The sequence below is a fragment of the Passer domesticus genome, chromosome 28, assembly GCF_036417665.1.
Source record: "Passer domesticus isolate bPasDom1 chromosome 28, bPasDom1.hap1, whole genome shotgun sequence".
In the NCBI taxonomy this organism is placed as follows: domain Eukaryota; kingdom Metazoa; phylum Chordata; class Aves; order Passeriformes; family Passeridae; genus Passer; species Passer domesticus.
The window spans coordinates 2,929,790-2,940,976 of record NC_087501.1 but is presented as its reverse complement, the minus strand read 5'-3'; the positions used below and the strand labels follow the sequence as shown (position 1 = coordinate 2,940,976).

The following is an 11,187-nucleotide window of genomic DNA, read 5'->3' as shown; positions in this document are numbered from 1 at the left end:
CATGGTAAATTGTGCCATGCTGTGCCATGCCATGTCATGTCATGTCACCCAAGCCATGCCACGCCCAGGTGTGCCAGCAGTGCCATCCCATTCCATGTCATGTCATCCAAGCCATGCCATGGCAAACTGTGCCAGCAGTGCCATCCCATGCCATGTCATGTCACCCAAGCCATGCCATGCCCAGGTGTGCCAGAAGTGCCATCCCACACCATGGTAAACTGTGCCAGCAGTGCCATCCCATGCCATATCATGTCATCCAAGCCATGCCATGCCCAGGTGTGCCAGCAGTGCCATCCCATTCCATGTCATGTCATCCAAGCCATGCCATGCCGAGCTGCACCGGCACTGCCGTGCCATGCCGAGCTGTGCCAGCAGTGCCGTGCCATGCCGAGCTGCACCGGCACTGCCGAGCCATGCCGAGCCGTGCCGCGCTGTGCCATGCCGAGCCGTGCCGCGCCAGCCGCAGCCGCCGCTCGGGCCGGTGCCGCGGCTCTCCCCCGCGCGGCGGCGCGGGGCGGTGGCGGCGGAGCGGCGGCGGCTCGCCCCCCCCACCGGCGGCTCTCCCCGCCCCGGGGGCCCGGCCGGGCGCGGATTGGTGCGCGGCGCCGGCCCCCTCGGAGCGCGGCCGCCATCGGGGCTATTTGACGTGTCGGTGGGGCCGGGGAAGGGCTTCGTCTCGCCGGGGCCGCCGCCGCCGCCGCTCCGCCGCCCGCCCGGCCCGGCCCGGCCCCGCGGAGCCCGGGCACCCCCCCCTTTCCCCCGCCCCAAATGAGCGGCGCTCCCGGCGGGCCCCGGCCGAGGACCCCGCCGAGCCGCGGAGCCGCGGCCGCCCCGTCGCCCCGGCCGCCCCCCGCCGACCCGCTGCGCCAGGCCAGCCGGCTGCCCATCCGCGTCCTGAAGATGCTCAGCGCCCACGGCGGCCACCTCCTGCACCCCGAGTACCTCCAGCCGCTCTCCTCCACGCCCGTCAGCCCCATCGAGGTCAGTGCCCGCCGCCCCCGGCCGCGCCGCGGACCCCCGCACCCCCGGTCCCCCCGGCCGGGCTCTTCTCAGCCCGGTGCTCCCGGCATTCCCGGCCGCCGCTCCCGGTTCTCCCGGCCGGCTGCTTCCCAGCCCGGCGCTCCCGGTTCTCCCGGCCGGCTGCTTCCCAGCCCGGCGCTCCCCGCATTCCCGGCCGCCTCTCCCGGTTCTCCCGGCCGGGCTCTGCCCTGCTCGGCTCCCCCCACCCCGTTCTTTCCCTCCCCCGCCGCCGCCGCCGCCGCAGCCCCGCTCCCCCCACACCCCACCCGGTCCCTCTTCTCGCCGGCCGGGCGGTCCCCCCGCCCCGTCCCCCCCATCCCCGCTCCGTCCCCCCCATCCCCGCTCCCTGGCTCGGCGCCGGGCCCGGCCCCGGGATTTCGGGGGGTGGGGGGGAGGCCGGTGCGGGGGCGCCGTCGGGGTCCCCCCTGACCGGCTCCGCTCCGCCCGCAGCTGGACGCCAAGAAGAGCCCGCTGGCGCTGCTGGCCCAGACCTGCTCGCAGATCGGGAAGCCCGACCCGCCGCCCTCCTCCAAGCTGAACGCCGTGGCGGCCGCCGCGCCCGCCGCCGACAAGGAGCCCTCCGCCCGGCCCGCCGCGCTGAAGCCGCCGGGCAGCGGCGGGGACGCGCCCGCCGAGGACAAGTCGAGCTTCAAGCCCTACTCGAAGGGCGGCGGGGAGCCGCGCAAGGAGGGCGGCGCGGACAAGGCCGGCTTTCGGGTGCCCAGCGCCGCGTGCCCGCCGTTCCCCCCGCACGCCGCCGCCTCGCCCGGCGGCTCCCGCGGGGCCTCGCCGCAGCACCCCGACCCCAAGGGCGCCGAGGAGAAGAAGGAGCCCGAGAGCGGCAAGCCCAGCCCCGAAGGGACGGGCGGGGCGCTGGGGCGCGGGGTGGCGGAGGCCGGGGCGCACGGCGAGCCCCCCTCGGGCCGCAAGTCGGAGCCCCCCGCGCTGCCGCCCGCCGGCCATGTGGCCCCCGTGTCGCCCTACAAGCCGGGCCACTCCGTCTTCCCCCTGCCGCCCTCCAGCATCGGCTACCACGGCTCCATCGTCGGCGCCTACGCCGGCTACCCGTCCCAGTTCGTGCCCGGGCTGGACCCCACCAAGCCGGGGCTGGTGGGCAGCCAGCTGCCGGGGGCGTTGGGGCTGCCGGGGAAACCGCCCAGCTCCAGCCCGCTCACCGGGGCCTCGCCGCCCTCCTTCATGCAGGGATTATGCCGGGACCCGTACTGCCTGAGCTACCACAGCGCCTCGCACCTGGGCTCCAGCAACTGCTCCAGCTGCGTGCACGACCCCGGCAGCCTCAAGAGCGGATACCCCTTGGTGTACCCCACGCACCCCCTGCACTCGGTGCACACCACGCTCTCCTCCGGCGGCACCCCCAGCCTGCCCGGCCACCCCCTGTACACCTACGGCTTCATGCTGCAGAACGACCCCCTGCCCCACATATGCAACTGGGTGTCTGCCAGCGGACCCTGCGACAAGAGGTTTGCCACCTCGGAGGAGCTGCTCACCCACCTACGGACCCACACGGCCCTGCCGGGGGCCGAGAAACTCTTGGCGGGCTACCCTACCTCCGGGCTGGGCTCGGCGGCCTCCTGCCACCTGCACCTGCCGCCCGCCGCCCCCGGCAGCCCCAACACCTTACCGGCCTCGCTCTCCTTGAGGAGCCCACACACTTTGGGACTAAACAGGTACCACCCCTACGGCAAGAGCCACTTGCCCGCGGCCGGCGCCCTGCCCGTGCCCTCCTTGCCGGCCGCCGGACCTTACTACTCCCCGTACGCGCTCTACGGCCAAAGACTCACGTCAGCCTCGGCTTTGGGATATCAGTAACCAGCGCGGCCCCGGCCGGCTCAGCCCCAGCCTCCCCGCGCCCTCCTTGGACTCTGTATTTATTACTGTATGTTAGCTTAAAGCTGGGAATATAAGTGCATTATACACCAATGAATCAATGGTATGCAAAAGTCTGTGTCCAAAAAAAAAAAAAACAAAAAAAACCCCGAAAAAAGAAAAAAAAAAAAAAATCCCTCTTTACTTTGCAGGTGTGGGGCTTTGATTTTCCCCTTTTGTTTCTTTTGAATTTTTTTTTTTCCTTCCCCTTTCTTAATTTCCCCCGAGAAATTCTTGCATGACTCCTGCCACACATGGAAAAGCAAAAAAAAAAAAAAAAAAAAAAAAAAAAGGCATTTTCCTCCTTCCCCTCTGCGTTTATCGCTCTGGGATTCTGTTCTCTGCATTTGTAACTTGCAGATGTAATTTTTTTTGTAATTTTTTTCTTATTTTTAATCTTTGGGGTTTTCAAATTTTTTTCCCTTTTAAAATTTTTTGTGGTTTATTTTTTTTTTATTTTACATTTTTTCTTTTTTTTTTTTCCTTTTTTCGCGCTGTGTCCGGGGCCGGGGGGGCTGCTCACACCGGCCGGGTGATGTTCACCCCAGGCCGTGCCCCGCCGGGGGGCTGCAGGACCCCGCGTGTCCCCCCCACATCCCCGGTGGGGGGACCGGAGGAGCGGCAGGACCGGCGGCCCCGGGCGGGCGGACGAGCCCCGGTAAGTCTGATTTTGTTAATAAACGCCTCTTGGTTGTACCCACGCTCTGGTCTGGTCTCGTCCCTGCCCGGGGGTCCGGCGGGGGCCGCGGGGTCCCAGCACCATCTAGCGGCGGCGGCGGCGGCAGCGGCGGAGCCCCGCGGCACCGGAGCGGCCCCGGCCGCGCTCCGGGCGCGGCCCCGCGCCCCCGTCCCCCTCCCCGCGTGTCCCTGCCCCCGGTGTCCCCGCGCGTGGCGGCGTTGGGAAGGTTCGAGAAGGCGTTTGGCGGGGTCAGAGCCGTGCCCGCGCTGCGGTTTTAGGGGTGCCGGTGTGCTAGGAGCAGCGTGCCGGGTCTCGGTGTGCGGGCGGCAGGGAGCTGGCGGGTCCTGCCTGCTCCCGTTCCATCTCGGTGCCGGGAGGAGGGGGATGGATGGCTCTGGCGTGGTCTGGCTCCATCCCCGCCGTGTTGGGGGGCTCTGCCTGCTCCGTGCCCCAAGGAAAGCACTTTTCCTCCAGCTCTGGGACCCCCGGCCAAGCTCCCCCTCGAAACCCTGCATGCCCCATTGCCCCCTATCACTTTTTTATTTTCTGCCTCGTTCCTATTGCATTTCAGTGAGTCACGCAATTAATCCCTGTTAATTGCCTTCTCGATATTGCTTTATGCCCTGTGTTTAAATTCCTTTGTGTCCTTTGAGCTGAAAAACAACGCGCTGAGAACAGGGACTACTTTTGCTGAAGGGATTTTTATTTCCCTGCCTGTGCCTCGAGCGTGGCTGCGGCCGGTGGGAGGGCCCAGCCGGGTTTCCTATGGCAGCAGGAGAGGTTTGGTGGTCCAGTGGCCAGTTTGGCTCCGTGCTGAGCTCCCCGAGGTTGGTTTTGGGGGTCTGTGGCTGCCCCTGTGCGGACGTGGCTGGGGTCCGGTCGTGCCCGTGCTGGTGTTGCTCCTTCCAGGTGGGATGTTTGCTGGATGAGGGCTGGGGCTGGCACAGGGGTGTTTGCAGGGCTGGGGCTGGCACAGGGGCGCTTTGCTGCGGGTGTTTGCTCTGTCCTGTGGGCACAGCAGGAACGGGGTGCCAGGCCCAGGCTGGTGCAGCCTCCTGTGTCCCTGCTGGATGCTGAGCCCTCCGGCAGCTGATGCTGGCCGTGGAGGAGGATGCCAGGAGCGGTGGGCAGAGCAGTTCCAGTGCATTCTCTCTGGTGGCACGGGAGGTATCCAGCCCCCCGGCCCTCGGGAGCATCGCTTCTCCCAGGATGTGGCCCCCACTCGGTGTCGGCCTCGCTCGGGCACTGCCGGTGCCCATCATAAATCCTTCGTGATGGGGCCTGTTTCAGGTTCCTGCACTGAGATTTTGTCCCACCACGCCAGTCCCTGGCCGTGGCTGGGCACCTCGTGCCGCGGGGTGGGAGGATGATGCCGCAGAGCCTGAAGGTGTGGTAGCCCAGTGCCAAAATCAGCACACCCGGCACAGCCGCTCCGGGTGTCGGCGCTGCCGGGGCTGTGCCAGATCCCAGCCAGGGCACGGGGCAAGGGGCTGCACAGCTTCATCCTGCCAGAGCCTGCTCCCAGAGCTGCTGGACGCATCCCTCCTCACGCTCCATCCCTCTCTGCCCCAAACCCTGCCACACAAGGATGTTCCCTGCTCCAAAAACGAGCCCGCGCGCCTTCCCTTCACCCACGGTGCTGCCTGGATGTGTTCTGCTGTGCAGGAGGTTCCCTGAGGAATATTTTTCCCCTCCCTAAGGACTGCAGCAGCGGGGCCAGACCGTGTAAACACCGCGAGTATCATCTGATAGCGGCGGCACTCGGGCTGGAGCTGCTGGGGAACAGTTGCATTGCCAATATATTAAATAATTCCCTGTGTAATGTATGCCCAGGTTATTGCGGAATTCATTTTATAATAAGAGCACTGGGATGCACTTTATTAATCATTCTGTCTAACAACCTGCACTCCACAGTTTCGGTTTGATTTGATTCAATCCTGTCTTTCTGCAAAATATATGGCTGAGTGGGTCGGATAATGTATGGCTTAATTTAGAGTTGTATGGGTTTGAATTACCATTTTCATAATGTGCTGTGCATTAATGTGTTGCATCATTTATACAGAAAAATGTGCCAGGTTTCAAACCTCTCCAGGAGGCAAAAGTCACCTAAAGGGAACGCGGAGAGACAGAAAAAGACCTTTTCGAATCCAGCCGGGGCTGGGAGGACACCGGTGGGTGTCGGACGTGGGGACGGCAGTGTTGGGGCTGTGCTGGTGGCTCCTTTCCCCGTGGCACAGCAGCACCTTCTCCAGCTCGCCCCGAGCTGCCGGGGACCTGCAGCGCTTGACTCGCCGGTGACCCCGGTGCCGGCGCTCGCCGAAGTCGCGCCCACCGCCGCTCACCCCGCGCCGCGAGGAAAAAGCTCTGATTATCCAAATACAGTCATTAAAGGGGAAATGTGTTTTTAGGACTGTCAGAGTGATTAATGAGGGTTAGCAATCCTTGCAAATGCACTTGTTTAGTCTAACTGGCAGCCTCTCCTTCCCTATTGATTTATGGTGGCAGTTGCCGGGGCCGTGGTGTGTGTGGAAGGAGCGGGGCTGCGCCGGGGCTGCCGGGGCACGGCGAGGGGCCCGGCCGAGCGGCACGGCACGCTCTGCTGTGCCGGAGGCAGCCGAACAAAGGCAACATTATACCCTGTGCCGGGGAAGGAATGACTTGGACGCACACGCCGAGCCGCTCCGCGTGCCTTATAAATATCCCCGTCTGTGATGGCCGAAGCCCAGCTGACCACAGCCACGCTGTCCGCCCAATAAATACGTGAATGAAAGAGCCAGGCCCTATTTTTTCTTGTTGTTTTCCTTCCTCTCCTGCACAAAAATCCCCGATGTCTTTTAGGTGATGCAGAGGTGGCTGCCCGCAGACGTACAAGGCGTTTCAGAGTCCAGAGCGGAGCACGGCGTCCTCGAGGGCTGGAGCCTGCCCAGGGGTCAGGTCGGGATGCAGAGGCATGGGCCAGAGCAGAGCCATGGTGGGTGGATGAGAAGTTCCTCAGTTGCATAAAGCAGCTTTTCTTTCCACGTGAGCGCTGGTGGAAGCCACGGAGAACGCAGGCTCTGTTTGTCCTCCAAGTCAGAGTGGTGTGGACACCTCCTGTCCCCCCACCAGCATCCCCGTGCCCAACCTGGGGTCTGGGCTTTGCTTTGGGGCACACTTGGTGCTGCATGAGCTGAGAGCAGACCTGGAGGGACAGAGCTGTGCTTGGAGGTGGCAGCGGAGGTCCTGTGCCAGGCTGTGAGCTGGAGCCCTGCAGAAGGAGCAGCTGGAGCAGCCGGCGGTGACACGGCGGTGACACGGAGCAGCCAGGGCAGCAGCAGGGTGTGGAGCTGTGTGTGCCCACCAGAGCCCCGCACTGCCCTGCTGTGGGATCACCTCCAGCCACTCCGAGCAGTGGGACAGCACAAGTGACAAGAGGCTGGACGAGGTGAGTGGAGAAGGACAAAGACCTCAAGGCGCCAAAGCCAGAAGAGTATGGGCAGGCGCCCGGGCACTGCAGTGGCCAGGAATGCCACAAATGGGAGTGGACTTTCCTCTGGCTCTGGATATCAGCTGAAGAGCTGCTGCTGCCTCTGCCGTGGCCATGGATTGGTGTGTGCTGCAAATCCTCCAGCAGCAGATCCTCCAGCAGCTCAGGTTCCAGCTTCGGCAGCGATAACGCTGACTTGTTCCTCGCCACACCAGGACACCCGGCCTTGGCTGGTCACCAGTGAAGTGCCCAGGGTGACCATGGCCATGTTTCACTCTTCTCCAGTGTCTGATCAGCATGACAGTCCAGCACAGAGCCCCTGGCAGGTGACAAAGCCCTGGGGCCACGGCCATTTCCTGGCACAGGTTGAAACCGGAGTGTGGCAGCGATCGCGCTCGTTCCTGCAGGCTGGGTCACAGTCACCCTCTGTTTATTGTGGCGACAAACTGAGGAGTGCTGATCCTTACACACCAACACTTCAGCTGAAGCTCCCTGGAGAGCAGGGGAGGGCGCTCAGCTGACAGCTCCGTGCACAGAGCAGGGTCCTGGAGCTCGAGTCACAATAACAGAGATTTACACAGATCTACACAGATTTACACAGACCCGTGTGTTTTCTGAAGGTGCTCATGGAAACCTCCGGGAGCAGCTTTGCCATGACTTCATCCCACCTTCCAGCGTGGTGCAGGGACACAGGACAGGAGGATGTGACCCACGGAGGAGGTGCCTTTGCCAAAGGTGGCGGTGGAACGCTGACCCTGTGCTACCAGAGCTGGCCCTGACAGGCTGAGCAGAGCTGGACAGCACACCCGACACTGTGCAGGGTGCAACGTGACCTCTTCCAACACCTTGTGGTCCCAAAATTCATGGATCACCCCTCCTGGTGTGGCAAAATTTGGAAGGAGATGAAGGATGCAGCATCCTGGGCATCTGGTGGCTTCTGGGGCTTGACGGACCCTTCCTGCAGACACCTCAGTGGAACAGAGAACCAAAATGGCCTTTTTTGTGTCCCCCACAGCTGCCAAGGGTGGCTCCCCAGCAGCACTCGGGGCTGCACTGGTGCCCACCACAGCACCCCTGCATCTCCACTGGTGCATCCCTGGGAGAGGGAGATGCTGCTGCACCAAAGGAGACGGGAGCAGTGGGAGCCTCAGGTCCTGGGGCCACCTCTCCACGAGCAGCTCCTGCAGGAGGGGTGCCTGGGGGGCTCCGAGGGAGAAGGACAGAGATGGGGACTGTTAAAGATCTTTTTGCTGAGCCCTCAGTCTTCTCTGCGCTTCCCAGAGGGAGGAGAGGGCAGAGTGAAGCACCCAGAAGATTTGCTGTGTTTTCCTCTCTGGATGAGAAGGATGGGGCTGCTCATCCCCGAGCATGGAAGGGACTCCTGGTTTCTGCTGGAGCAGTGTTGCCTTTGTGGGGTTTTGTTCCCATTCCCGGAACAATCCCAGTAACATCCAACAGGCTGGAGAAGGACAGCCCCCCTCAGAGGTGAGAAGAGCCATGTTCTGGGCAAAATGGAAACGGAGCCAAAAGCCCTTCCTTCCTTCTGGGGCTCTCACAGTCTCTGGGGCTCTGCTTGGGTTTTGTTTTGGGAACAACTGGGACGGATGGGGCTGGCTGGGTGCCTGCTCCTCTGGCTGCTGGGGTGTGCTCTGTCCCCATTGCTGCTGCTCCTCAATAATTCCCAAGTTTTCCAAGTTGTTGTGCTGGCACGGAAATCCTGCAGCACTGGGGCAGCTCGGGGGGAGCACCCCAAGGGGAGCACCAGCATCCAGCAGCTCCCACCTGCTTTTGGGATGTCCTGGTGTGGAGCAAACCCTGAGCCTTCCTGGCTGTGGGGGAACCCCTCGGGGTACTGGGACTGTCCTGCTGGGTTTGGGGACTGGCTCTGAGCACTGGAGTGTGCACAGCAGGTGAGTCTGGGGGAGATGGGGGCCAGGGCAGCGCTGGCAGCTCCGGGGTGCTCTGTGCCAGCAGGGCACAGCACCACAGCCAGGGGTGGGCAGCGGGCACAGAGCCTTTGATCACACCCCAGACGGCCACAAGCCCCAGGGCAGCGATGGGCTCTGGGGACAGATCTCTGGGTGCTGTGTCCATGGGGCCAGCGATGCTGCTGGCACCCCGGGCTGCCCCTGCTCATCCCCCTGGCCCTGCCCTTCTCCCGCGGCCGGGAGCGGCCCTTTCATCTCTCGGGGAGGTACAAATGGAGCTGTCAGATGCCATCAGCCCCGCGATATGACAGGTTGTGGGGCCGGGGCCCCTCGAACAGAGCAGCCTTGTCTGTCAGAGCCGCCTGACACTCCCCATAATGGCCAGATGGATGAGACTCTGAAAGTAGGGCCCGGCGCGTTTTCAACTCTATTTTGGGTGAAAACACTTCTTGAAAGATCTTGAAAGGAGCTGGCAGTTTAGTAGTTCAAATGATTAATGAGCACTGGCTCTGGCGGGTGGATTTCTCGCGCCGTGCCAGCAGCTGGGCCGCTCCAGCGGGCCAAGACACGCCGCGCTCCCCCCGCGCCCCCCGCTCCCCCAGCCCCCCTGGCTTTCCCGGAAATGACACCAAGGCGACAGGCCCTGCATATGGAAAAAGTTAAATATAAATTACTGCTGAAAGAGGCCTCGCTGAGCGGAGTTAGTTAAAGATGTTTATGGATTCAGAAACACGGGCCTGCATATGTATTTAGGGATGACAAATGTGATTCAATAAGTCAGGAATTTCTCCGTGGGCTGAGGCGGGACCCGCGCGGCGCGGGCGCTGCTCTGGGCTCTGCAGCTCAGTGCCATAAATCCTGCAGACAGGCTCCTCGCTCCTTCCCAGCCTGCTTGGGACTGAGTCTCTCCTTTTCCCTGCGTCTCACCGAGTCGCAGGAGATGCTGTGTTTGGGATGTGACAGCCCTGCTCCCTCCACGGGTGTCCCCTGGGGCGGGTTTGGGGGGCTTGGGAAAACCCATGGGGGCACTGGGGACCATGCCACCACCAGTGCCAGGCACATCCCTGTCCCTGGGCTCTGGGAGCAGCCAGGCCCTTCAGGACTGTCAGCAGCTGATTAACGACCGACAGCTCCAGAGCAAGTTTGGGGTTTGACCTGGTGCTTAACAAGTTCAGCCCCAATTCTGCAGCCCCTTCACATGGGCAGCTGGGGGGTCTCCTGGAGCCTGGGGAGCACCCACCCAAACTGCCCCCTGTTCCTGCTGCTTTTGGGGTGCACATCAGGGACCACTGAAGCAGGAAACCCTTAAATTAAACTCCAGCTGCTGTGGTGGGGGCCTGGCAGGGGGCCAGCTCCTTGGCAGGGGTGCCAGCTCCTTGGCAGGGGTGCTGGATTTGGGGTGCCAACCCCCAGCAGACCCCCAGCAATGGGCAGTGCAGGAACCACCCCCTTGGCTCTCCTCATCCCACACCTCTGAGGCTCAGAGGGAAATGCCTTTCGGGGGGTCAGCGCCCGGCCAGGCCTTGGACCCACATCCACATTCCTTTGTCCTGATTTTATTCGTTAGCAACATTTGGCCTGGATATGGAGACAGCTAATGAGGGACGGAGTTTATTGCAGTTTGATTTTTCTGTTAAAACAATACAATAAAATAAATGCACTTGGAAATCTGGTCTGTGTTTGTACATAGGAGATTTATGGCTCTGAAGGCTTCCAGAGAGACGCAGCCTTTCATTCCCTTCCTTATTGGAACAGATCATGTTGCAGAGTTTAAAGGCCTCTGGAGCTGTGATTTATTTGAAGGGAGAAATAAGGGAAATCCAACTATCTGTTCCCTGGCTCGGATCATCCAGTAACTCCCAGCCAAGGGGACGGATCTGCACCTCCTCCACGGATTTTTTTATTTTTTCCCCTCCTGTCGCTTACATTATCCCGCTCTAAATATATCACCGAGCCAGGGATGGCTCCTGACCTGGGCGTCAGCACCTCGCCGAGGTTTCCCCAGCCCTTCCTGGAATCCCACAGATAAATCTCTCTCCCTGAGCCCTGTCCGAGCTCCTCCACACTGCTGATGGGACGGGACCTGCGTGGGGCCAGCTGCTGCCTTGATCCAGAGCTGAGGTAAAGGCAGGTTCTTGGGGTTATCTCTGAATTCAGGTGGTAAATTCATGTCACCTGTTCCTTCTCCCCTCCCTTGCTGCTCTCCT

The 11,187-nt window shown here is 62.3% G+C and overlaps 1 protein-coding gene across 6 annotated transcripts; it reads left to right on the top strand.

Annotated features, from left to right (window-relative positions):
- Window positions 1-345: 345 nt before the first annotated feature.
- On the top strand, window positions 346-10,653 carry ZNF703 (zinc finger protein 703). Of its 6 annotated transcripts, none has more exons than XR_010350966.1 (3): window positions 346-981; window positions 1,471-3,565; window positions 6,425-10,653. XR_010350966.1 is itself a non-coding variant. In XM_064400388.1 (2 exons), exons 1-2 carry the CDS (start codon window positions 769-771, stop codon window positions 2,848-2,850), a joined length of 1,593 nt encoding a protein of 530 aa, XP_064256458.1. In that variant the 5' UTR covers window positions 703-768; the 3' UTR covers window positions 2,851-10,653. The 6 variants fall into 6 exon arrangements, 1 of the variants encoding a protein (XP_064256458.1); XR_010350965.1 differs by having other exon boundaries at window positions 5,649-10,653; XR_010350963.1 differs by having other exon boundaries at window positions 1,471-4,413; window positions 5,649-10,653.
- The last annotated feature ends 534 nt before the right edge of the window (window positions 10,654-11,187 follow it).